This window comes from Marmota marmota, unplaced genomic scaffold, assembly GCF_001458135.2.
Source record: "Marmota marmota marmota unplaced genomic scaffold, marMar, whole genome shotgun sequence".
NCBI classification, from domain to species: domain Eukaryota; kingdom Metazoa; phylum Chordata; class Mammalia; order Rodentia; family Sciuridae; genus Marmota; species Marmota marmota.
In genome coordinates, this window is record NW_026000153.1 from 19442269 (window position 1) to 19469610 (window position 27342).

At 47.0% G+C, this 27342-nt stretch overlaps 2 protein-coding genes across 5 annotated transcripts; one reads left to right on the plus strand and one right to left on the minus strand.

Annotated features, from left to right (window-relative positions):
- The first annotated feature begins 4852 nt into the window (after positions 1-4852).
- Dbnl (drebrin like) lies at positions 4853-18330 on the plus strand. Of its 4 annotated transcripts, none has more exons than XM_015490261.2 (13): positions 4853-5046; positions 9381-9436; positions 11454-11566; positions 12565-12639; positions 13721-13867; positions 14674-14751; positions 14989-15140; positions 15310-15358; positions 15677-15770; positions 16034-16129; positions 16233-16345; positions 16738-16846; positions 17422-18330. In XM_015490261.2, the coding sequence occupies exons 3-13, from the start codon at positions 11501-11503 to the stop codon at positions 17559-17561; spliced, it is 1119 nt and encodes a 372-aa protein (XP_015345747.1). In that variant the 5' UTR covers positions 4853-5046; positions 9381-9436; positions 11454-11500; the 3' UTR covers positions 17562-18330. The 4 variants fall into 4 exon arrangements, with proteins under 4 accessions (XP_015345747.1, XP_015345748.1, XP_048642464.1 ...); XM_015490262.2 differs by having other exon boundaries at positions 4854-5046; positions 16741-16846; XM_048786507.1 differs by lacking the exons at positions 4853-5046; positions 16034-16129.
- An 866-nt stretch (positions 18331-19196) lies between these two features.
- Pgam2 (phosphoglycerate mutase 2) lies at positions 19197-23308 on the minus strand. Its single transcript, XM_015490263.2, has 3 exons — positions 21131-23308; positions 20848-21028; positions 19197-19396 (listed from the first exon to the last, which is right to left on the minus strand). Exons 1-3 carry the CDS (start codon positions 21542-21544, stop codon positions 19230-19232), a joined length of 762 nt encoding a protein of 253 aa, XP_015345749.1. The 5' UTR covers positions 21545-23308; the 3' UTR covers positions 19197-19229.
- Between the last annotated feature and the right edge of the window lie 4034 nt (positions 23309-27342).

The following is a 27342-nucleotide window of genomic DNA, read 5'->3' on the forward strand; positions in this document are numbered from 1 at the left end:
TTATGCTTTTCTATGTGAGAGGTTTTTCCCTACCTCCACCTCCTCCCACCAGGATCCTATACAAAGTCCAAGTGTAAGCCATTTGCAGACTAGAACACAGGGAGGGGTAGAGACTCAACTGTAAATAAAAATGCAATTCCCTTAAGAGTCTAAATAATAGTTGATATTTAAGTCTCCTTCCCCCACCCCACCCTCTAGGCAGAACAGAAGATATGAAAACTTGACAGGGTTTTCAGAGCCTTAATTAGAATAGTCTGTTAAGTGCCTGGCTTCCTTGCTTGGCTTTCTGATTGAACACATTTTAAGGTTTGACTTTCTGATTGAACACATTTTAAGGTTTTGACTTTAGAGCTGACAGCTTTGAGATTAGGTGACTTAGGAAAAGGCATGAAAGGGATTTCAAATAAAACCTCCAAAGAAGGAGGAAAGTTGAAGGGCTTCAAATTTCTAAAGCCAAATTTAGTTTTTTCCAGGTTGGTTATTCCATTCTCACAGAGTGATGCTTGAGTGATTCAGAACAGAAGCAGAGCTGGGTTGTACACACCTGCAATCTCAGTAACTTGGGAGGCTGAAGCAGGAGGATCACAAGTTCAAGGCCAGCCTCAACAACTTAGCAAGACCCAGTCTCAAAAAATTTAAAAAGGGCTGGGGACCTAGCTTAGTGGTAGAGCACCCCTGGGTTCAATAACCACTACTGCTAGAAGTAAAGAACAGGGCAGCGAAGAGTAAAACTGCAACCAAAAGGCCAGGAAAAACCTCTGAGGGCAATTGGAAGGTCTGCAGATCTAGAACTTGGGGTTAACCAAAGATGACTGTGGGAGTTTGATTTGTTCCTGAAACTCCTAAGTTGTAGCTGCAACCTTATTGCGAGATGTTTTGTCAATGAGAATACCTTCCTGATGTTATTCATGTCATTACTCCTTTTGCAAAAGATGGAGTAGATGGAGCCTGGTCTGCATTTGCCTTTTGGGGGTTTCCATTTAGGATTATCCTGTTATCATAAAGCTTCTTTTTGGGTCCTATGGTCCTTGTTCCTTGCTTCTCACCATGGTTAGGGTTGCCTTCTTAATTTCTCTTTGCTACCCCTTTGGTCTTTGCTTAAACAGAACAGTAAGTCTTAATAAATGGTGAGAATGCCTTTACCAAGATGTCCTTCAGAAAGGATGTTAATGCAGGCTCTGCTAAGCAGCAATGCCATGCAATGTGTGAAATTGTGTACTTCAGTTCAGCATCACAGAGCATTTTGCATATAATGGTTTATGTAGATTAGGAAGTGGAGAATGATTCACATGTTATAGGCAGGTCAGAGGGGAAAATCCAGACCCAAACTGGTGTCAGGGATGTGGGTATCCACATTCTGGATTTTCAAGTATAATAGTTTGAAGAAACGTGGATTTTCTGCATCCAGTCAAAATTTCCCAAGCTTCCCCTCTCTGCTTGAGATAGGTAGTAGAGAAAGTAAAATCAGCCCTTTGTGGATTCCCAGTAAAAATCTTGACTCATTGTGAATCTTAAGTGGGCTTTATACTTGCTGACCCCTTGGACAGGCATGTTCTTGAGAAATCCCCTTAAGTTCTCTCCCAATGAGACAGTCATCCACTTGTCATGCCTTCCAGGGCTCAAGTCAGCCTGGAAAACACTCCTTGGGTCAAAGCTTTGTTGTAACATTAACTATGGTGTGGGGGCTCCTGTGTAACCCACATCTTCAGAAATCATGCTTCCAAGGCAAGTCCCTGGTTAGCAACTGGACAGCAGATCTGAAAAGTCAGCTGTGGGGTAATGTGTTTCTTTCTTTGGACTAGAGAGGTCAGGGAGATGCATTTATTGTATCTAAGGATTGAAGCTAGGGGCACTTAACTACTAAGCCACATCACCACCCCCGTTTATTTTTCATTTTGAGACAGGGTCTTACTGAGTTGGTACCTTGCTAAGTTGCTGAAGTTGGCTTTGAACTTGCAATCCTCCTGCCTCAGCCTCCTGAGCCACTGGGCTTACCTGGTGAGATGCATGCTTAAACAACAAATGTATAATGAATAAATGACTGTTAACTCTCCCAAAAGTTTCTGGATTTGATGAATGGAGCTGAGATTTTGATCATCTGTCAGGTTCCAGGAATATCTGGGAGTTACAAGAACATGACAAAGGGTCAAAATCTCACAGCAAGGATTTTTAACTGTATTAAAATGGTAGCTTGGGTCACAGTGTTCCATGCCTGTAATCCCAGTAGCTGGAGAGGCTGAGACAAGAGAATTGCAAGTTCAACGCCAGCCTCAGCAACTTAGCAAGGCCCTAAGCAACTCAGTGAGACCCTGTCTCTAAGCGAAAAAAAATAAAAAGGGCTGGGGATGTAGCTCAGTAGTTAAGCACCCCTGGGTTCAATTCCCCAAAACAGACCCATGTAAAATGGTAGCTTGTAGCTAGCTGAGCAGTATATCAACACAGAAGAATTCCATACCACCTCACTGAAGTTTCTTAAGGATGGTCATATTTCAAAGAAAGTTTTCCTCAGTGTCAGAAAAGATGCTTATAGGCCTGATCTGCAGAATTACTGGCCTGGAACCTGGTACCCAAAGAGGCAGAGAAGGAGCCCTAAGTTCACTATGGAACCACTTGTCTCTCATCCCTTCTGGTGCCTGACTCTTCTGACTGGCACCTTGTATAAGGGATGGACCTTACATAGCACTGGATCTAGCCATGAGTGCTGGTTATCTGAGAAATGGAGGATGTGGCTATCAGCATCCCTAAATAGCAGCTTGATGCTATGTGGGCAGAAGCAGCAAATAAATCCTGAGCAGCATTCCTTCCAGAGGCCTGCTTGTTCACCTGAAGAAGGACTTACTGTTCACTTCTTGAGGCCAGTTTTCTGACTTTGTTGTCCCTACCGTCTGGTCTTTCCCTGTTGACAGGTTTTATTTAAACAAAACCTAAAGCTATGGGAAATCTGCAAAACTCCCAACAGTCCAAACAGTGTGGCTTCTCTGATTTTTCTAAAATATGTCACCTAACACCTCCCTGCTTCTTCTAGGTCACCACCCTCCAGACAGGCTCAATGGAATCCAGCTGCCTACAACAGGATACCCCTGGAGGGCAGGACCTTAGCAAGCCTTCATGTTGGAGGGCAACAGCAGATCTGCCTCTTGGAGCCTGTCTCTGACTCTGCTGTCCCCTAGTCTGCCTACAATAGTGCCAGTGTCTGATCATGCAAGAAAGACTGTCACTCCCAGATGGTCATTGTAATAATTTTCTATTTATGTTAAGTGGCATTATGAAAGCAGTATGTGTTATGCTCGAGTTTGGGACCTCCAAAAGACCACCAGAGACCAAGATCGATGTAAGCAGCAAAGAGGCATTTACTGAGAGCTAGGTCGGTCCTCCACGCACACAGCAACTGGGTGATGCTGAGAGGCCCCGAGCCTAGGGTTTGCAACAGTTTTATACACTCTTTGGAGAAGGCAGGGACTTTACATACATCATAGCATCTCTTAGCAAATCATCACGCACCGCAGGAAAATCATAAAACAATTCTAAAACATGATTAGTACATTCACTGGAGGGAACAAGTTGGGTAAGGGTGATTGGTTAGTACAAGAGGGGGATTCGTTTAAACTGATTGGTTTAAGCCATGAGGGGAGTACATGCTGAACTACATGGTTTCCCAAAATGTTATCAACCACCATGAACTACTGGGAGGGTCATCTGACATCCCAGGTATTTTCCCTGTGTCATGCTGATTGGTGGTTGCTAGGGGTTTGCTATGGGTCCTCACCTAGCCTGAATCAGGGACACGTGGTGCCACAGATCTCTCCTGTTATTTGCAGGGCGGGTATGTGCCTAGGAGTGCTCATTGGGTTTTTCAAGGACAAGGGTCACACCCCCTTCCTTGGACAGGCTTTGCTCTGAGGTAGAGGCTGGTTTCTCAAAAATGGAGTCACTCAGTTTCTCATATGCAAGATGTGATGGAAGGGAAACACAAGAAAAATGTGAGTGGGTGGGAAACAGGAATGGAGATGATCTACCTATGGTAGGTCCCATCCTCTCTCATTTAAAATCCACTTAAGATTCCATTAGATCTCCAAGAAACACAATGCCCCTCCCCTGGACTTCTACCTGTGCCCTATCCTTCAGACCCTTTAGTCTGGTTCACACCTCAGAACGAAAACGTCTGGGAGCCTTCCTTCCAGATCTTCTCATGATCCATGCACATTTGTGGATGGAAAAAAATGGTCTTTCCTGGAAGGGGGCTGGTTGAGGCAAGATGGTTCTTATCCTTCAAGGTAGTACAACCACCTCCTCCATGTGAAGGTAAAGCACAAAGCGAGTCCTTTTCATTCCTCCACTACCCCACACTTAACCAAACTGCAGAGGGAGAAAAAAAAGTGAGCACCGGCACAAAAGCATTTTTTTTTTTTTTTTTAGATTTTGTAGCGGTGCGATCATCACTTAGCATTCATTCATTCGTGTATTCATTATGTGAACTGTACATGACTTATTCATAAATCAAACTTCTGATGAGGGTCCACACACTGGCTCGTGGGATCCGGTGTGGAGGAAGACTCGTGAATGCAGGCTCTCTCAAGTAAGTGCATTAACTCCGACAAGAATTAACAGAATTAAGCATCACTCCTGGAGCTACTAAGCGGTTGGACTGGAACCAGAGCACACGCTAGGCCACGCCTGGGGAGACCACCCTGCGGACGAACAGAAGCTGACAAGACTGTTCCTCTAGTTCGCCAGCGCCTGAAAACAATAACCTCAACCAGCCTTCACCCGGAGGAGAGCGCAAAGGCTACGGTTCAGTCCCGCCTCTACTTTCACTTCCGGTCTCGGGGCGGGGCTTCCGGCTGTCAGAGGCGAGGCTTCCGTCCACCTGGGCGGGGCTCCGGCGGTCAAGGGAGGCTGCCCCCAAAAGCTGCATCGGCTGAGGCTCGGGGACTGTGGGGCGGACCATGGCGGCGAACCTGAGCCGGAACGGGCCCGCGCTGCAAGAGGCCTACGTGCGGGTGGTCACCGAGAAGTCCCCGACCNCGAGAAGTCCCCGACCGACTGGTGGGCAGCTGGGCGGCCCGGAGTGGGTGGGGGACGCTAGCGACAGGCGGCGCGGCCGCAGGTGGTGCGAGGCTCACCTGCCTGCCCGCCCCACACCCCAGCTTTGTGCTGTCCCACCCTTTTCACCGCTGCCGCGTAGTTCGTGAACGGATGGAACAGCTTGGGAGACCCAGCCCTTTCCCCTGCACCCTCGACGCCTAGTGTCGGCTTCGCGGCCCTCTCTGTAGGACTTCGCTCGGTGTTACTTGCTGGCCTCGCCAGGTTCTTTTTTCCAGCTTTGGGACTTCCCTGGAGAAAGGGGTCCTCCGCAGCTCCTCCACTCTCGCCTGAGAAGGCGGAAGCATCGCTTGGGTTCTTCCGAACGCTGAGTTCAGGGATGGCCTTTGAGAGGGGTCTGACAGCCGGGCTGGGAAACATGAGCTTGCTCTGGAGGCTCAGACAAGGAGGACAGGTTGGGGGGCCCTAGTTCCCTGGGAATGTGGATTTCAAGACCTCTGCTTCTCTTTTCTTGTGTCTGAATCATGGGAAGAATAAAAATAGGATGCTGGCCACCTATTTAGAAAAAAGTCAGGTCTTCCCTCCACCACTCCCCCGCAGGCTTTGGGAGGCTATCAGTGTGTAGGTCCCCTTATGCAGTTGATGAAATTACAGTACTGGGAGCCTGAATCTGAAGTTTCTGGGGGTAACCCTGGGTAGCCCCCATACAGATCAACTCTCTGCCATATGCATAGCTGTAAGTAATTCTCTAGTTCTCTTTTTCACTTTCCCATTTGCTTAAACTGACCATTGACCAGTTTTTAGTGCTTTCAGTTCTAAGAAATATGCTTAGTATGGTAGATTTAGGTAACCAAACTTGGAAATTAGAAACTAGAACTTGGGGGTGGAGTTGTGGTGGGACCACCCCCACCCTGTGGTCAGCACTGAGACCTTCTCTACTGAGTATACCCTACTGTGTGGGTCCTCATGGACTCCCTTTCTGTGTTCTGGGCTAGGCTTTGCTGCTGTAACCAGCCACCTCTCCTTGTCTAAGTGCTTTCTTGTCTCCTTTATACTTGCCTGGTGCCTCAGTCTTCTCAGGAACTGTCACTGTTTTTGTTTGTTTGTTTTGTTTTGCTTTTTTTTTTTTTTTTTGTACTGGGAATTGAACCCAGGGATGCTTTACCACTGAGCTACATCCCTAGTCCTTTTTATTTTTTACTTGCTATAGTAAGTTGCTGAGGGCTTCACTGAGTTGCTGAGGTGGGACTTGAACTTTCAATCACCCTTCCTCATATCTAGAGTCACTGGTTACAGGCATGTGCCACTATGCCTGGCGAACTGTCACTGGTTTGGGTGTGATACCTCACAGCCCAGCTGGTAATGCAGACTTCCCTTGTTTCTAGTCTTTTCTTGGGTTTCTTACCAAAGTTGTCTACTGCCACCACAGCCTGGTTCTGATCTGTCCCATCTACTCTGTATTCCTCCTAAAGGTGCTTAGCCTCCTCTTACCATACTCTGCTTGGATAGCCATGCTGTTGCCCACTTACTCACCTCCAGGCTCCTGAATAACTGCAGATTGTGTCAATTGCATAAGCCCCTGGCCTCCAACCCTAATTGTCACAGCCATTTAGGTAGTTACTCAACAAACTGAGGCAGGTCCCCTTTCACTAGCTGAAAAAGATCTGGACTGTCTTACTTCCCTACCCATAACTCTGCAGTGACTTCCCATTGCACATTGAATAAAGCCCAGACTCCACCCCACTGACTTGCCCTGTATAACCCTGTTTTGCCTCCTGTTTACCACACTGTGGCCACACCTGCTCACTACTACTCTACCCTTGCCTTTCTCTTCCTCAAATTTATAATCTGGTTCCTCTTCAGAGCCCTTGCTCTTGTTACTTCCTCTGCCTGGAGCACACTTCCTCATCATCCCAGGTATGGGCATGCCTTCAGGTCTCTGCTCTGAGGTTTCCTTCTCAGAGACCTTTCTGAATTCCGAGCTCCCTGACTACAATCACCTTTTCCTCTCCTTTAGTTTCACTTCCTTCATTTACATACCTTGTGGATTTTCTTGTCGCTTTTATCTCTTCACTAAAAGGGGTAGGATGAACTTGTCTCTTTCCTTGGTGCCTGGTACAAAATTGTTTTGTGTACTCAAAGGTCAGATGAAGGGTGGACTGAATGATATAGAAGAAGCAGTTGAGAATATCAGAGGAAGAAGAGCTGATCTCCAGTTTGGTGGGTCATTAAAGGTTTCACACAGCAGATGGCATTGCATCAGGCCTTAAGGCCAGAACCACAGCCCTATTAGCTCTCTAACTTGGATCTGTCTCTAGTCCCCTCCCTTCAGATCTTGATGAGATTGTGCTCATCTGGTTCATCTGTCCCATCCTGTGCCTTTTTTACTCTGTGGCAGTACATTAGCCTAGGTGTGTGGTCTATCTTGTTAGAAGGCAGGTTCCATGGGCGGAGCCTTTGGTGATTGTTCATAGCTGCATTTCTATTGCCAGTAAACAGTAGGTTCTTAGTATACATATTTGAAAGAATGATGGAATGTAAGGGCTTTATTTACATGCCACACATCCTTGCTATGCACAAGCCAGTGCACCAGATTTTTTCATGTTTTGAAAGAAGAGATGGGAATGTACCTCTGAACTGGGAACAGTCTTGAAGGTGGTTTAGAGTGGAACTTGGGGAGAGGGGAATGAAGTTGGAGGGATAGGTGGCAGATACCAAGTTGGCCTTATTAACTGCCAGATCTCTTCTTAGAAGAGATAAGCTGCCATCTTCTGTTCCCTGCTGCTTGTGCCAGTCCCTGTGCCCTGGCAGCCAGGCCTTGTGGCCATCAAGAGAAATGGTTTTGTTGGGCATGGTGGTGCACACCGGTAATCCCAGTAGTTTGAGAGACTGAAGCCAGAGGATTGCAAGTTCAAAGCCAACCTCAGCAACTTAGTGAGGCTCTGAGCAATTTAGCAAAACCTTGTCTCAACACATTAAAAAATGGCTGGGCATGAGGCCTGGTGCTTAAGCACCCCTGGGTTCAATCCCTGGCACCAGGAAAAAAAAAAAAAGAGAGAGAGAGAGAGAGGAATGGCCTTCTTTCCCCCCACAGAAAGTTCCACCAACTCAGGCTGACATCTACTGCTTTCCAAATCTTTCTTCATATTTCTCTGTGGTCCCCCCCCCCCCTCTATATTCTGTTTCCTCTCCTGATAAGCAGCAGCTCTTTTCTAGTGGTCTGCCTCCTTCCTACTAACCAGGTCCACTGGGCATGGGGTTTGATTTATCTTTCTCAGGCATATGCATCCGCCCAGTGGCATTGGCAGGCCGTTATCCTGTCTGTTCTTCCTCCAAAGCTGGAGAGATGACAGATACTGGGCTGGGTTTTATCTTTGACTTTCTTTTAGAGAGATCATTGCCTCTACCCTATACCCACCAGCACTGTCAGAGGTGTTAAGCTCTTACATGGTTGGTACTGATGACTATGATTACACTATGGGGAATCTCAAGCAAAATTTGCCTCTCGAAGGCCATCTCTCCAAGAATGTTCTCCTTGAGTAACCCTTGTTCTTCATAGCTCAGATTTAACTGTCTTTTTAACTGTCAGATTTACTGTCTTTTCTCACCACCTGTGGGGCACAAGTTTGTAAGCCAAAATTTTTTCAGAGTCTTATAAATAATTAGTATTACCAGAAAGAAAGGCAGCCCAGTGTCAGCCATGGACAGTTAAGTTTCCACAAGATAGAAAGTCTGCATCTTGCCCACGGTTCCTGTCTGTAAGAGGTTGGTGGGTCACTGGTCTTAATTGACTTCTTGTAACATTGTCCCTGTGGGTTCTGATACTGTGCACACCTATTAAAATCTGAGTTTGCCAGGAGACTATCTGGGGGAGACCTGCCACACCACCCTTCACTAAGGCAGGGCAGATGCACCCCCAAGTGTTGGCAGCCTCCAAGTTGCCTGGTGCATCTTTCTCCTTCCTATCTACTTACCTACCTCATATGTATCTCTCCTTTGAGATGCTTTGGATTCAGAAATATATATGTATCTTTTGTCTTTTTAAATTCATGAACCTGGTAGCCAGGTGAGTATTTTACACATAAATGTGTGGAATGTTATCATAAAACTCAACAACTTACATTTTCCTTTAAGTAGGTATGTGTTTCCTATCTCCATGGCTTTGTCTCTCACAGCAAGTCCTGTGATTAGTCAGCCTCAGCATGGCCTCAGACATGAGAACCTGTCTGGCAGGTCAGAGTGGGGCAAAGCAGAGTCTGCATTTGCCATGGTAGGTGTGGTGAAGGCAGATGGAGCCCAGGGTGCTGACCACTATACCCACTTTTGTTTTATTTCAGGGCTTTGTTTACCTACGAGGGCAATAGCAATGACATTCGTGTGGCTGGCACAGGAGGTGAGTATCCCTCAAATGGACTCTTAGCACCAGGAGGCCAGAGAATATGGTGTATAAAGGAAGAGGGTTTTGACTGTTACTGGTCCATCTTGTTGGCATTTCTGCTATCCCAGCAGGAGAAAAAGGACTCAGGCAGACAGGTTTCCTCTGCATGTGACTCCACTGCAGTCACATTTCCCCTCTTTGAGAGTAAGAGTGGGAAGCCTGCCTTCTGCAGACCTATCCCCATATTAGCTCCATTGAGGGATTCCTTGACCCCCTGATTAGGATATGGACCAACACAAGGCAGGTCTAGGGGCCAGAGCTCTTTCAGTCCTCTGGGCAGCATGGGTCCTGGCCCTTTACTGGACATTTCTGGTAAGCTTTGGGTTTTAGATATTTGTGAGTGAAAACATTCTTCCTCAACATTTTATCCCTGGATACAGGGAAGTGCTGCTCTTTCTGGAGAAGCCAAGTGAAAGTAGCCAGCCCTCTCCAGATCATGGGCAGTCTGTGCCCAGGGTGGATGCCGGCTAGTGCAAGTACAGAAGCCCCACAGACCTTCTCCTCTGCCTCTTCTCTGCCCTTATCATGAGCAAGAGCACTGGGGAGAGGCAGTGTCACTGCAGGTGATGATGGGGACCTCAGTATGGGCAGTTTCTGCAGGAAGAACTGGCTCCTGGCCACCACTGGGCAGAAATTGTCAAGTAGGCTGAGCTAGAGATGATGTGGTATGAACCCGAACTGATACTCTGATCCCTCCCCATGCTCAAGGCCAGCATGCCTATACTCTGAGGTTCACCTGACTTCCTCCCACTCCCAGTACTGAGCAGAACGTGGCTGTGTTGTTCAGTGAGTGCCTGGAACAAGTTCTCTGCTTGGTGGAACAAGTACAGTTTTAGTGACAATTATTGATAGAAAGCCCTTCCTCCTACAAGCTGTTTTCACTGATGCATCCTCTTTACTGAATGGGCATCTCACATGACATGGTAGGTGCCTGAGAGTTGCAGGGATCAGCAGTCTGAGTGTCCTTCTACTGTTGCCAGTGACACAAAGCAGGACTATGCTACCAATGCAGCATTGACTGCGCAGGTTCTGTGGAGCCCTGTAGCTAAAATGCCTGACCCAGTTCCTCCTTTCAGCTTTGGAAGTTTGGGGTTTGAGAATGAGTGTCATGGAGAATGGCTTATGCAGCCCATCCTACTCCCAGCATCTGAGACTCTGAGGACCAAGCCAGTTGTTCAGTTGTGAGATGTTACAAGAGATCTGACCCTCTGGGTGACTCTGATGTCTAAGTGAACATGTGGCTCCCAGTGGGGGTGACTTAGTAGCCCCACTATCCTGGGGCCCTTTGTGGAGTCCAGGCAACAGTAAAATTGATGTAGAGATCCTTCACTTTGATGTTTGTGATCTGTAGTAGAAATGATATTTTTAATTTCCAGAGTTTTCTTTGAGTGGTTTTTAAACTAGTGTGGGTTTTAAAAAAAAAAGTCACTTGAGGTGCTTGTCAGAAAATTCAGTCTCCTACCCAGGTGTAGTAGTGGTACATGCCTGTAATCCCAGCAACTTGGGGGGCTGAGGCAGGAGGATGGCAAGTTCAAAGCCAGCTTCAGCAACTTAGTGAAGCCCTAAGCAATTTAGCAAGACCCTGTCTCTAAAGAAAAAAGGGCTGGAGATGTGGCTCAGTGGTTAAGCACCCCTGGGTTCAATCCCTGGTACAAAAGAAAATGCAGTCTCTCAGGTCTCACGAGCTATGCTAAATCAGCCTAGTGTAAGTAGTTTATTTTGTTTTTATTTTTATTTTATTGTGGCATTGGGGATTGGACACTGACCCTTAAACCTGCCAGAAGTGCTCTATCACTGAGCTATACCCCTAACCCCAGAAACCTGATTTTAAATTCAGCTCCCAAGGATGATTCTGAGGTTGATGGGGTAAGAAGCCCTAGTGAATAGTGGCTTGGGTTCCCTTACTGATGAATCAGGCATTGGGGTGGGCAAGGGACACTGGCCACCTCTAACCCTCTCTGTGACTCTGCAGAAGGTGGTCTGGAGGAGCTGGTGGAAGAACTCAACAGTGGGAAGGTGATGTATGCCTTCTGCAGGGTGAAGGACCCCAACTCTGGCCTGCCCAAGTTTGTCCTCATCAACTGGGTACGTGGACTCATCTCATCTAGTATGACAGGGGAAAGTCCCTTGATTTCTTTCTTATTTTGACTTTTTTTGGGAACAGTGTATTTTACTGGCATGATTTATTAAACAGAACAGTTGAAAGCTGTTGAAAGAGCAGAATAGTTAATTAATTCATTGTAGCCCAAAGAATAACTGTCCTTGTCAGAGGAATCTCAACAAGTTTAAAGCTAGCTTCAGCAACTTAGTGAAATCTAGTCTCAGAATAAAAATTTAAAAAAGAACTAGGCATGTAGCTCCATGGTAGAGCCCGCCCATACCTAATGTGTGAGGCCCTAAATTCAATCCCCAGTACAGCAAAAAATAAACAAAATAACTGGCCTTGCTACACAAAATTCATTCTCTAATCCCAGAATTAGTCCTGCAAAGTGAAATAAAAATAGTCAACAGAAGAAATTCCTGCCTCATTTCCTTCATGGTAGTCCTTTTAGTGAAGCAGAAATCCTAAGGAGTGTGCAGGGACAGGAGCTCCAGCAGAGCGTAACCCACCTCATTGGGAATGAAGAAAGTTCAAAAACCAGGTGCGGTAGTGCATGCCATAATCCCAGTGGCTTGGAAGGCTGAGGCAGGAGGATCACAAGTTCAAGATAGCCTCAGCAACTTAGCAAAGCCCTAAGCATCTTAGTGAGACCCTGTCTCTAAATAAAATATAAAAAGGGCTGGAGGCTCAGTGGTTAAGTGCTACTGGGTTCATTCCCCGGTACCAAAAAAAGAAGAAAAAGAAAGCTCAGGAAACTCCCCCACAGTGGAAACCAGCCGCTGTCCTGCCCAGAGAACAGTTCCTGAGCTCCTTGGAGGTGTAAGAACTAAACTCATTGTGTGACTCAGTTGGGAGAATGATGGCTACTTTGAGGGGATTCTGTTTGGGGAGATAAGAAAGCTGCTCTGTGCCTGGGAACTTGTGGAAAGGGAAATGGCTTTGGGAGGAGGCCTGGGTCATGCTGGATGTACTTGTGTTGCAGACAGGCGAGGGTGTGAATGATGTGCGGAAGGGAGCATGCGCCAACCACGTCAGCACCATGGCCAACTTCTTGAAGGTGAGGGCTACACCAATCCTGCTGTCCCATAAGGGGCCTCACAGGATCAAACACTCCAGGTTCCTGGGTGCATCTGAGTTGGAATTGGAGCTGGAGTCAGGAGCATGCTATTGACTAATGCTCTGTTTGGCTCTCAGGGCATGAGCAGAGGCTGCTCCTCTGGTGACCCAGGTACATTGGAGGTACATAGGAGGCAGGGATGTGACCAGATAGAAGGTTGTTCTCAACAGAGCAGGATTAAGGATCATGCTGGAGCTGATCCAATGGGAAGGGCTGGCCCTGGGTTTTGTTTTGTTTATAAGTACTCTAGATAGTTTAGCAGCATTGTCAGGATTTGGAGAAAGAAAAAGGATGCTTGTGCCCACCACCATAACATCATTTTAGTGTATTCATTTTTAGCCCATTTCTGCAAGTATTCACATCAGTTGTTCTATGGTCACCTTTTTTCAATTTCAAAAGCAGTTATGTTGTAATTATTATTTGTTCACTTGCTAGATGACCTTTTTGAACTTCTTTGATTACTAGCAAAGAGACATCTTTGATTCCCAGTTCTACAAATACGTTTTCTGATATGCCTCAGTGTTTCCATCTAGTAGCTGAAAAGGCTTCCAAGTTTATTTGGTCTAGCTGGGCATAGTGGTGAATGCCTGTAATCCCAGCAACTCAGAAGGCTGAGACAGGAGGATCACAAGTTCGAGGTCAGACTCAGCAACTTAGTGAGGTCTTAAGCAACTTAGTGAGACCTTGTGTCAAAATAAATAGGTCTGGGCATGTGGCTTAGTGCTTAAGTGCCTCTGGGTTCAATTCCCCATACCAAAAAAAAGTTATTGGGTCTAGTATAACAGATAATGAGGTCATGGGTCTGCTTCTCAGGAAGAACTTGGTGGCTGACTGGGCATCTCCTGAGCTGCAGCCGGAACTATTATAACACAGAGAGGAAGGGCCTCAATTCCCAGCAGCCAGACAGATGCCTTGCCGTCTCCTGTGGGCAATGGTGGCCCCTGCTACATGGATAGACATGAGTTTTTTCATCCACCCCTGTGCTTGCAAAGCTTATCTTTAAGTGCTGCTTCTGCCACAGGGGGCCCATGTGACCATCAATGCACGAGCAGAGGAGGATGTGGAGCCTGAGTGTATCATGCAGAAGGTGGCCAAGGCCTCCGGGGCCAACTACAGCTTCCACAGGGAAAGCAGCCGCTTCCAGGATGCAGGACCCCAGGCCCCAGTGGTGAGTGCTGCCTGCCCATCACTGAGCTCTCATTGCTGAGTACTTAAGGATGGGGGCCAGGAGTCTATATGGTTCCCAGTGTCTATGTAGTTGGACTCCTCATGCCTGGCTTCCATAGATGGTAACCATACTTGCTGGTTGGCCCAGCCATTCCAGAGCCTTTGTCTGGAGCCAGCTATGTATGGTCAGACTGGAGGCTCTTCAGGAATGCACAGCTATAATGGTCCAGCCATTTCCCAGGGTCACAGTGCCAGTAAGTCCTTGGTGGTCCCTAGCAGGAACCATTGTAGAGGAAGTTCAGATGGCATCAGAGCAGAGCCCTACCTACCCACATTATAGGGAGACACCTGTAGATTTGTGGTCCTTACACTGAGTGGTCAAGTTGATAGTGGGGAACTGTAGCATCAGACATACAGTTGGGTTCTGCAGTAATTCCTGTGGACAATGCTGTGACAGTCAGCTCTCTAAGGGGTAGCCCTGGCCAGAGGCCTGCCTTAGAACTACCTGGTCCCAAGGAGTCTGCAGACAGGACCTTTCCTGCCTTGGCCCCCATGCACAAGGGCTAGGTACCACCAGAGACCCCTCCAGTGTTCTTGGGATTCAGCATCACTGCTGGGGCAGTTTCCTGGGCCTCTTTCTGGGCATGTGGTATCTATCTCCTTGAGGGTGAAGGGCCAGGCTCTTACGTACCCACTGAGTCCACTTACATGCTCTTATAAATCCTTTCCACACTACTCCTACCTCTGTACCTCGGGGCCTGTTCTTCCACCCAGGGCCAGGTCTCTAGCATTTGCTATCCCCCACAGGGTTCTGTGTACCAGAAGACCAATGCCATATCTGAGATCAAGAGAGTTGGAAAAGACAGCTTCTGGGCCAAAGCTGAGGTAAGAACCATGGAGTAGGGGCAGGCACGCTGATAAGCATGCTACACAGGTGTGTAGTGAGTGTTCTACCTGATCTTTTATAGGTAGTTAAAGTAAGGCGTAAGTGGATTAAGTCACAAGGCATGTGAGGGATGTGCTGTAGTGTCTTTCCTCAACCACATGCCTGTGGGACCTGGTCCCAGGCAGGGGGTGAGGCCAGGGGTCAGTGTAGGGTTGAGTGGCCAGCCCTCCCTGCAGAAGGAGGAGGAGAACCGCCGGCTGGAGGAGAAGCGACGGGCTGAGGAGGAGCAGCGGCAGCTGGAAAAGGAACGCCGGGAGCGGGAGCTGCAGGAGGCTGCCCGCCGAGAGCAGCGCTACCAGGAGAAGCACAGAGAAACCAGCCCCTCAAGGTAAGCCCACCATTCACTGGGCTAGGGTGCTGGCCTCATGGTGGGGGGATCCCTTGGGTGTCCCTGTGTGCTCACTTAATCCCTCAGAGGCAGGACGACTGAGGGTACAGCATGAGGGGCTGCTGAAGAGCCTTAGCTGTCTTCCCCCGACTCTGGCCCTTCCCAACAGGACAGGTGAACAGCAGCAAGAAGTGGTTTCGAAGAACAGGGAGGAGCAGGTTAGTCTTGGCATTTTCTCACAAAGGGTCTGGAAACTTTCTAGTTTGGATCCATCACATGTCAAAGCGCCTGAACTCAGATTGAGGGCTCAGCTCAGATTCCTGAGACACATCTGGGCATATCAGATATGCCAGTGGGAAGGAAAACCAGGAGCAGAAACTTCTGGCATGGATTGCAACCTAGTCCTGGGAGAGGCCCTATCAGCCCCTTGGCTTCTTGGCCCCGCTGTAGCCTTCAGGGCCTACTTGCTGGGGTAGGGGGCAGTGAGGTGAGAAGCTCTTGAGTCTTACTGCTCGGGTCAATGTGTGCTCCCCTAGGTGTTTTCTGATCAGCGGACTGCACACCCACGGGAGATTTTCAAGCAGAAGGAGAGGGCCATGTCTACCACCTCCATCTCTAGTCCTCAGCCAGGTGGGTCATCCCTCTGGGCCTGGTCACAAGACAGGTGTATTGGAGAATGACAAGGAACAAGTGAGGAGAGTAGCTTCGGGCTGAGGTGTCTCCTCCTACCCATATGGCTGTGCTGCCTGCCATCTCTCTGTACAGCCCTGGAGTCTCTGTACCTGTACTAGCTGGGGCCAGCTCCCTTGGGCTGCTTTAACAGACCAGGTGGGTGTGTGGGTGCCAAGAAGTGGTTCTGAAGTGGTGGGGATGTTGTTTGTGGGGGTTTGCAGGCAAGCTGAGGAGCCCCTTCCTGCAGAAACAGCTCACCCAACCAGAGACCTCCTTTGGCAGAGAGCCAACTTCTGCTGTCTCAAGGCCCAGAGCAGGCAAGGCATTTGTTATTCTATGGGACCCTGGAGGGGGACTATGGTGGAGAAGGGAGGGTTGTGGGAAGGAGAGGAGTCAGAACCTGCTATGTCCTCTATGCAGATGTCTGTGAGGAGCCAGCACCCAGCATTCCTCCAAGTCTGGTGCAGGCAGAAGAGGAAGCCACGTACGAGGAGCCTCCGGAGCAAGAGGCCCTCTACGAGGAGCCCCCAATGGTGGGTTCTCTGAAGTGGGGTGGGGCAGTGAAGGAGTCACAGGCATGAGTTTTCTGTGACACACTAACGGTTTTGAAGCACTTATGGATTCTCATTCAACTTTTGAAAGAGCCCCATGCTATAAGTTATGTGGGCCAGTGCCCATGTGACTGATGCTGGGTGAGGGAAGCACCTTGCAGTTTGGGGCTACAAAGGCATTTGCACTGTCTTTCAGCCTCTATATCTTGGGGAGATGACTGTGGTGCGGGTGTGTTAGGACAGCAGTAGCCCCCAGCCTTATGTTGCTGCTCACCCTGCATGTGCTGTTACCCCTGCCTTCTCAGGCCCTAACTTGACCTGAGCCACCTGGGTGAGAAGGCTGAGTCTGGGTTAATCCCATCTTTCTCTCTCAGCAGGTCCAGCAGCAAGACACTGGCTCTGAGCACATTGACCACTATACACAGGGCCAGGGGCTTAGTGGGCAAGGGCTGTGTGCCCGGGCCTTGTACGACTACCAAGCAGGTAAGGTGCCCTACCTGGCTGCCGCAGATCATGGGTCCTGAGATTAGGAGATAGGAGCAAATGACTGGGGCTCTGTAGGGAGACAGCACCAAGGGTGTTGGGAAACAAAGAGGAAGGTGGGAGGTAAGTTTAAGGATGGAAGCCCCACTGGAACTGTGATGACCATGGCACTGAAGTTTCCATCCTAAGACAGCCTGGGCCTCCCCCACATACTCTAGCCAGCTGCTTACCATCCCTTCACAGGAACCCCATTTGCCATCTTGTATAGCCTCCAGGTCTGACCAGAGAATGGAGCTGACTTCCCAGAGGAGACCTTGGGGAAAGGGCTGAGGGTCTTTGGGGAGCAGCCTTTTGTAGAAGTGCTCTGTAGGAAGATGTTCCCAGGTGTAGGGGGCAGGCATTGCAGTACTATTAGGCTCTGTATGGTCTGTATGACAATGGGATGTGACCAAGGAGAAAGCAGACAGCCCTGAGCTCTAGTGCATGAGGGGACGGGGCTGCCCAAGAGGCACACAAGTATTGGGGACTTGTGAGCAGGGCCCCTGATGTAGCACCTGGGCTTAATCTTCCTGCAGCGGATGACACTGAGATCTCCTTTGATCCTGAGAACCTCATTACTGGCATCGAGGTGATCGACGAAGGCTGGTGGCGTGGCTATGGACCCGATGGCCACTTTGGCATGTTCCCTGCCAACTACGTGGAGCTCATTGAATGAGGCTGAAGCCCACCTTTCCCTTCCCCACCCAGATGTGGCTTCCTTATTGTTAAAAGAGAAGATGCAAGAGTCAGTGTTTGGGACTTCCAAGAATGGAACCACAATGAGGAAAAGGCCTCAGGGCTCCTCTGGCTTGGGTGGTTCAGCCTCTGTCACCCCAGATGCAGCAATAACCCAGTGATTCACAAACACACTTCCTGCAACTTCCCAGATCCTTCCACTAGTGTGGCTCTTCACATCTGTGGGACACTAAGCTAAGCCCCACCATAGTGAGCCCCCAGGTAATCTCTGCCTGAAAAGAGTAAGTACTGCTAAGCCAGGTCTCTGAGCAGGAGCATCTGGAACAGCCTTCTGCATTTGCCTTTTCTTTCTCTCTGGCTTCTAAAGGATGGTGGCTGCAACTATTTAGAATGACCTTTGGGAACAGTGAATTTAGAGAATTGCTTTTATCAGTCTGTGACCAAAGTCAGTGGACCATAATGAGTTTGACAGCAGGGAGTTATTGTCTTACTGGAGCCTGCCTGGCCCCACTCCATTTCGGTCCCTCTGTTTGGGCCTTGGGAAGTGGGGATGGGATGACCAAGCTCCCATTTCTGGGTATGTCAAAAATCAAAGACACGATGTATCCTTGCTGTCTCCCTGTTTTCTATCCCAGCCTGTGAGTCTGAAAAACAAATCCAAGAATTTCAGTTTGGTACCCAGGCTCCCAGCTCTGGTCTGACCTGCTGTAGCTTGCCACTCCTATGTGGAAACAAACCCCAACCTGGAAGTCTGCATCTGCTTTGTGTCTGGGATGGATGTGTTTGTGTGAGTGAAAATGCACATGCACATGAGGTCCTATCCTCAGACCTAAGTGACCAATTAGTCAACTAGGAGAGGCATAAATGTTAGCATGTGACTAAAGTTGGAGCCTGCCTGCATTTTAGTTCCTCTGGGAAAGGCCAAGGTGGTGCAGCTCCCTACCATAAGGAATTTCTGCTATATGGCACAATACACATGGAGAAAGGCACCCAAGACCTGCTCAATAACTGGGAAATAAGGTCCTTGTGCCTAGGAGGTGCCCGATGGCATGCTTGATTCCGGGCCTCACCTGCTGGCAGCCTAGGGTGAAGGCTGCAAGAGGAAAGCAGTGGTCAAGCCTGATGTTCCCCAGTGCCAATCCTGCCTGTCCCTTACTTAGGCTTCCTCCCATTCTACTATAAAGATAGCAGGCCATGGCAACCTTATGAATCTGGCCTGTTGCAAGCTGTGAGGCCCCATGGGCTTGTCTGTGCTCACCAGGAGGTGGGGCTTAGATAGTAGAGAACCACTTGTTCTCTAAAGGAAGCTCGCCAAGAAATATTGTCCTGTGCTTCCTTTGGGGAGGGCTGGGTCACTTAGGCTCCTCTCCCTAAAATACCCTAATTCAAGAACATGGTTACCAAATGGCTTTAAAGCTTGAGGGTTTCTTTGGAGTACAGGTAGTCACTGCCCTGGTTCAGCCCCAATAGCCAGGTCTGGGCACTAGGCTCCTGTGCCTGGGTGATGTAGGCTCCAGGAATAGCTGTACTGGTCTCTGGGGTCAACACAGCTAATAGGGTGAGCTGAGTAGGCCATGACCCTGCCATACCTGGCCATGTTGAACTCAAGGCAATATGCAGAGAGTTGTCTTTATTGCCATACCCACCCTCACTTAGCCTTTCCCTGTGCTGCCACAGCTTCCATGGCCTTCCGCACTGTCTCCTCATCTCCCAGGAACCGCATGGGCTTGGTGGGCTTCAGTGCCTGGTCCAGCTCATACACGATGGGGATCCCAGTGGGCAGGTTCAGATCCATGATGGCCTGGTCTGACATCCCTGGACCAGAAAATAACATCCTTAGCCTCTCTATCCACAGCCTTTCCATACAACAGACATCATGGCCTTTTTGGGCCAACAAGCTGGGCTGCCTGGCACTAATCCTCCCAGCCCTGAGATCAAGGCCACAAAAATGTACCTAAAGGTCAAGGCAGAACTAAGCTAGACTGAGCAGCCTACAGAAATAGCCCAGTGGCAAGACATGAACTTCATCCTCCGTGAGCAGCTGTGACCTGTGGTGGTGCTATCCACTGTTTCCTCAGCCCAATATGAACTGGCCAGACTGAAGTTGAAGGTCGGAAGGATATCCTAACCATTTGATTTCTAGGTTCTAAATTCTGAGCAGAGGAATGAGTGGAAACCTGACCCTGCCTGCTGCTACAGGACCCACCACCAATAGCAATTCAATCTGGCATTGGCATCACCCTACCCCCACCATGTGGAAGGACTAGAGAATGTTCCCTGGGAAGTTGGGAACACCCCCACCCGCTTGGTGCCTGATCACACCATGGTGCCTCTTCCCTTTAGTGCAGGTTGAAGCATGTGGGGTTATGGAGCCCCCAGAAGGAGTGGGTGGGGGAGGTTTTTCAGCACATAGGAGCCAGAGATCTAGAGTACATCCCACTCCTTTGCTATGATCTCAACACACCTGAAGGTCATTCAGAGGCTAATTTAGACTGTCCTGACATCTAAGAACTAGTGGAAGAGACCATCACTTGGGAGCCTCCCCTTGCCTGCGTAGATCTCAAGGCCCATTTGTCAACATTCCTTGCTCTTTTTGGGGGGGACAGGGAGTAACCACCTCCCCAACCCTTTTTTTTTTTTATTTTTTGAGAGTTTTACTAAGTTGCTTAGGGACTCTCCAAGTTGCTGAGGCTGTTTTTCAAACTTGGAATCCTCCTGCCTCAGCCTTCCAAGTGGCTGGGATTACCAGCATTTGCCAATGCACCCAGCCTTCCTTGCTCTTTAGTGGGAGCCACAGTACATGCCTGGAGGCTGGGTGGGTATAATAATAGCTAATAATAACTCTGCACCAAATTTCATGGTTCTCTTGGGAAGGGGAACCCAAGAGAGCAGAGCCCTGCACACATTAGCTCCCCTGCAATGATTTGGAGCCAAGTGCCCTGAGTCCTGGCCCTTTTCCTAGCTGGGTATCCTTGGGAAAGATGCCACCTTCAAGCCTATCTCACCTCTTTTAAGCTCCTATGGTGGGGCAGGGGGGGTGCCACCTCTCCAGGCAGGCTGGCCCAATGGGTGCTGTGTCCATGAAACCCACAACTTTCCCAGAACGTATAGAAATGAAGTAAGTCACAGAATGGTTTTTAAAATGTTTTCTCAGCCCTCTATATTCAATGCATTGATTGAAACCCCCACGTCTGCTCAGCTGCCAAAAGGAAAGGTACTGTCATCCCCACCTGTCTGCCCCACACCCTCCTGAGGGTGGGCCTCACCTTCCAGGTGCTTGACGATGCCCCGTAGGCTATTCCCATGGGCTGCAATGAGCACTCTCTTGCCAGCTTTGATCTGGGGGGCAATCTCCTCATTCCAGAAAGGCAGGGCCCGGGCAATGGTGTCCTTGAGACTCTCACAGGTGGGCAGCTCCCCAGGTTTCAGGCCTGCATACCGACGTTCCTGGGGAGAGGAACGGGGACATTGCTGTTCCCTCCCTGGGCAATTGGTTTCCAACCCAGGTTCCCAACCTCAGACCTTCCAGGGATCTTCCCAGCAGCCCACCTTGCTGATGGCATTATAGTAGGGGTGCTTCTCATCCATAGGGGGCGGCGGGGTGTCGAAGGAGCGCCTCCAGATTTTCACCTGCTCCTCCCCGTGCTTGGCGGCGGTCTCTGCCTTGTTGAGGCCTGTGAGGCCCCCATAGTGCCGCTCATTGAGGCGCCAAGTGCGCACCACAGGCAGCCACATCTGGTCTGTGCCATCCAGGATGGTCCAGAGGGTCCGGATGGCCCGCTTCAGCACTGATGTGTAGCAGATATCAAACTCCATGTTGGCGTCCTTGATGGCTTTGGCCCCACGCTTGGCCTCCTCTGTCCCTTTCTCACTCAGCTCTGCATCAAACCAGCCACAGAAACGGTTTTCCTGGTTCCATGTGCTCTCACCGTGGCGGACCATCACTAGGCGGTGGGTAGCCATGGTGGCAGGGAGACACAGGGGCTCCAGAAAGGGACAGCTGCCTCCCTAGCACCCTGAGCTTTATAACGGTCTGTCCCCAACCCCCATCCCAGCCAACTGCCAATCAGCATTCCAAGCGGGACAGGCGGCGGCAGGTGGCCAGTAGTGGCAGAGTGGCTGGGGGTGGGAGTGCCAGCCACAGAGCTGGACTTAAAAATAGCCTCACATAACCACCAGCCCCTGACCCAGCTCTGCTGACGTGTCTATAACCAGCCTAGGGCCCAGGTTGGGTGGGGCTGCTGAGCAGAGCCAGGGTGAAGGGCAAAAGTCAGGCCTGGAGCAAGGGGGGGCTGGCTTTCCAGGGGGAGGATCCTTGAGGCCAGAACTCCGCGGCCCCATCAATCCATCACTGCCCCTTTATGGGTCACTCTGTGGTGCTGGGGAACAAATTCCAGGGCCTTGTACATGCCAGGCAAATGTTCTAGAGTACATCCCCAGCCCCTCTCAATTAAATGGGACAAACCTGTGTCTCAAGAAACTGGACCAGTGTCAAGAAAAGCCCAGGGATGTGCGCATGTGTCACCCTTGTATGTAGGTCTGTGAGTCTAAGTGTACGAGTCAAGTACACATCCGTATCAAGTGTGTGCAGCAAATTATTGTGTGCACAAATCTATTCCTTGTGTGCCTGTGTGCACTGTCTGCAATACTTGTGTTGTAGGTATATGTTTGCCAAGTTCCACCAGTGGCTTTGCTCTGCTCAATCTGGTTAGTTGTATGTGATGGGGGGCCTTCCTCAGGTGTCCTGATTTCTCCCTGGCAGGCCTTCCCTCTTTTTCAGCCCTGCATTATAATCCCTGCTGACCATGACCATCAGCTGCAGGGGCAGGCAGATGAGAAAGACCACACTCAAAAGTTCATTGGAATAGGTCACTACTTTTTTCTTCTAATATTGCTCAGCCTGGATTAGAAGGCAGTTTGAAACTGGATGTATACCTACTGTGGACAGAAAGGCCCCTGGAGAATGTGTCTAGGAAGGAGGAAATGAAGCCCTACAGGTTAGAGAGTCTGGGGAATTTCCATTTTTCTCTTTCTTCATAGAGGTGGCAATGGCAGTATGGTGAGGGCTGTCTGTGCCCACCAAGCAGGTATCTGAACCCTGAGAGGGAAGCTACAGCCCCCAGAGCATGGGGCAACTCTGCTGTACCCTCTGCCCCTGCAGTGGGCCTGGACACAATGGAGGAATTATGTAGCAGGCTGGGAAGCAAAAGCTCTATATTTCTGGCTGGAGACCTTGGAAGGGAGGCCCTGAAGAGCTGTAAATTACCACAGAGAGCCTGTGGGGGGGAGAGACTGAATGATTGGGTAAGTCTATGTGAGCTCCCAGGCTTAATGCCCAGCTGTGTATGTGGGGTCAGATCCCAGATGTATGCTACAGATCCAAGCCTGACTAGTGCAGACACAGGCCTAATCAGGCTAGTTGAGAAAACTCTAGTTTAACTAGAGTTAAACTTTAAACAATCAAAATTCTGCTTAGGATTTAAACAAGGTCCCTCATCTCAACATAATATTCAAATACCCGGGATATAATCCAAAGTTATCCAGTGTATCAAAATCAGTGAAATCTCACTATGGCACAAAAAGGACAATTAGGATGCTCTCAGTGAGGTGAGTCAATTGTCAAACTGTCACATAAAGCACTATCTTAAACCAGTCTTCAGAAAGTATTGGTAAACATACTAGCTGGGTTTGGTGGTGTATACCTGTAATCCCAGCAACGCATGGCCTCCTCAGGAGGTGAGACAGGTGGATTACAAATTTAAATTTTTTTAAATTTAAAATGCCTGGGGATGGGATGTAGCTCAGTGATAAAGAGTGTCCTAGGTTCAATCCCCAGTATTGCCAAAACTGAAAAAAAAAAAAAAAAAGTATTGGTAAATATTTTTAAAATGAATGAAAAAAGAAATTGTAAGATAAGAAACAAGTTATGAAGGGGAAATTTTAGAACTGAAAAATACAAATAACCAAAACTTAAAATCATTAGGACAGGCTCAATATCAGAGTGGAGATGACAAGGATAAACTTGATGTTAGTTTGAAAAAAGATATAAACTTCCATATCAAAAAGCTCAGTGAAAAGGGGGTGGGGTATAACTCAGAAGTAAAGCACCCTGGATTAAATCTCCAGAACAACAAAACAAAACAAAACAAAAGAAGAAGAAACAGCAGCAATAGCAGCTTAGTTAACAGAATAAATTAGCAATAATAAAACAAAACTCCAAGCCCAGATATGTCATAATGAAACTTTGAAAACTAAACAAGAAAAATCCTAAAATCAGCCAGAAAACAATGATAAATTTTCTGTAGGGGAACAACTTCTTTAAAAGGCTGGATTTTTCAACAGAAACCATGAAGCCAGAAAGAAGTAAAAACAGTTTTTAAATGTTGAAATAAATGAACTGTCATCCAAGAATTCTATATGTAGCAAAAATAGCTTCTAGGAATAAAGGTAAAATATACCTTTTCAAATGAAAGCACTAAAATAATTACCAACCACTCAATGACCTGAAGAGCTTCCACTAGGCTCCATCTACTGAAGGTTCCACCATTTCCCAATAGGGCCACCCTGGGATCAAGCATTTAACACATGGGCCTTTGAGGGACCTTCCAGACCCAGAATACAGCACTCATCAAACGAATATTTTGTCCAACAACAAAATTTTTAAAAACCATAATCATCTCAATATATGCAGAAAGCACATTTTTAAAAATCCAACACTGCTGTGACTGTAGCTCAGTGGCAGAGCACTTGCTTAGCATGTGTGAAGCACTGGGTTTGATCCTTAGTACCACATAAAAATAAACAAATAAAATAATGGCATTCTGTCCATCTACAACTACAAAAAAAATTTCAAAAAAATTCAAAACCCCGCCATAATAAAAACACTTACAAACTGGTAATAGAAGGGAACCTTAACCAAACAAAGGGCATCTGCAAAAAAAACCCCAACAGCTAATACCATACTTAATGATGAAAGCTGAGATGAGGAACAAGAGAAGGTGATCTATACTCCCCACTTCTACTCAATTTGTACTGAGATCTAGCCAAGGCAATTAGGCAAGAAACAGAACTAAAAGACATCCAGATTAGAAAGGAAATTCCACGGAATCCACTATAAGAATATTAGAACTAATGAATTCAGCAAGTTTGCAGGAATACAAAAATCAACTATTTCTATACATTAGTATTTAGTAATCTGAAAATGAAATTAATGATTCCACCTCATATATCATCAAAAGAATAAAATTCTTAGGAATATGCATGTGTGTGCATGTGTGTGTATACTTCTTTATTTTTGAGATGGGATCTCATTATATTGCCCAGGTTGGTCCTGAACTCCTGGGCTCAAGCTATCTTCCTGCCCCATCCTCTCAAATAGCTGGGAATACAGGTGTATGGCACCATGCCTGGCTTTAGAAACAAATTTAACAAATGATGTGTAAAACTTAATACTCTGAAAACTATAAAATATTGTTGAAAAAAAACTGAAGGTCTTAATAAATTAAGACACTCTATGTTTATGCATTAGAAGATAATATTGTTAAGTAAAATTGGTAATACTCTCCAAATTGATCTACTGATGCAGTGCAATCTCTATTAGTCCCAGCTGGCTTCTTTGCATACATTGAAAAGCTAAATCTAGCAACCCAGAATGGCCAAAATGGGCGGGGGATGTGACTCAAGCGGTAGTGCGCTCCTCTGGCATGAGCAGGGCGCTGGGTTCGATCCTCGGCACCATATAAAAATAAAATAAAAGATGTTGTGTCCACCGAAAACTAAAAAAAATAAATATTAAAAAATTCTCTAAAAAAAAAGAATGGCCAAAACATTTTTTTGAAAAAGAATAAAGTTAGAGGATTCACACTTCTCAATTTCTAAAACTCTGTACAGAACCACAGAAATCAAGACACTGTACTACTGGCATAAGACAGACATATGTTTAAAAAAAAAAACTGGGTGATGTGTGAAATGTAAAATTAGAAACAAAAAAGACAGAGAGACATATAGATTAGTGGAACAGAATTGAAAACCCAGTGGGAAGGAGAAATCTTACACAGTAGTTGAAGAATTTTTGACAATAGTGCCAAAGAATTCAATGGAGAAAGAATAATCTCTTTAACAAATGGTGCTGAGACAACTGGATATCCACATGCAAAACAATGAAGTTGGATCCCTACGATATACCTATATAAAAATTAATTCAAAATGGATTAATAACCTAAATATCAGAGTAAAAATTTAGGAGGTAACCTTCATGACCATAGCAATGGTTATTATTCTTTAAAATGATATTTTAAAAAAAAAAAAACAACCAAAGGGAAAAAAAAGACAAATTGGACTTCATCAAATATAATAATTATTGTTTGTTTCCTTTTTTTTTTTTTAAATTTGAGACAAAGACTTGCTTTGTTGCCCAGGCTGCTATCAAATTCATATGTTCAAATGATCCTCCTGCCCTGGCCTCCTGAGTAGCCAAGTCAAAGGTATACAAAACCAACACAGGTTAATTTAAAAGTTTTAGAGCTTAAAAAGACACCATAAGAAAGTTACAAGTTAACTCATAGAATGGGAGAAAATATCTGCAAATAATTTATCTGATAAAAGTTTAGTATTCAGAATACAAAAAACTCTTATAACTCAACAATAACAGGGAAATAACCCAGTTCAAAATGGGCAAAGGACATGAAGAGACAATTCTAAGAATAAATAGCCAATAAGTACAGGAAAAGATGCTCAACATTATATCATTTAAGAAAATGGTTAATTAAATAAATCAAAACCACAACAAAATAGCACTTTACATCCACTAGGATGGTTATCATGAAAAAGACAGATAGGTGATTGTGGTGGGATAGTTCAGTGATAGAGTACCTTCCTAGCATGCACAAATTCCCAGATTCCATCCCCAGCACAACAAAAATCAAACAAACAAACAAAAAACAGTAAAAGGTAGGCTGAGAGCCAAGTGGTAGAGCACATGTTTAATATGCATAAGACCCAGAGTCCAATTTCACCCCCAAAACAAATAATAATAAAAGGCAAAAATATATTTCCAGGTGCAGTGGCACATGTCTGTAATCCCAGGGGCTAGGGAGGCTGAGACAGGAGGATCGAGAGTTCAAAGCCAGCCTCAGCAACAGCGAGGTACTAAGCAACTCAGTGAGACCTTGTCCCTAAATAAAATAGAAAATAGGACTGGGGATGTGGCTCAGTGGTTCAGTGCTTCTGAGTTCAATCCCTGGTACCTACCCACCCCCCAAAAAAGGCAAAAATTATGTAGGTTAGAAGGAAACGGATATATCACTCAAACACTAATCAAAAGCTGGAACAGATATATTTCTATCAAAGTAGATTTCAGAACAAGAAAATATATTAGGAATAAAAGGACATTATATAACAATGATACTAAGAAGATATAAAAATTCCTACAACAGAGCTTCCAAGTACATGAATCACAATATGAAATAACTGAAAGGAGAAATGAAGGAATCTACAATTATAGTTTAAGACTTCAGATTGGGTATGGTCACTTCCATAACCCCACCATAATCCCACGTGACTCAGGAGGCTGCAGCAGGAGAATCACAAATTCAAGGCCAGCTTTGCAAGACCTTCTCTCAAAAATAAAAAATAAAAAATTCTGGGGATGTAGCTCAGTGGTAAAGTGCCCCTGGGTTCAATTCCCAATACCAAAAAAAGAAAAAAAGATGTCAAGTCTCCTCTTAGTAATTCACTAGACAGAAAATAAATAAGGATATAGA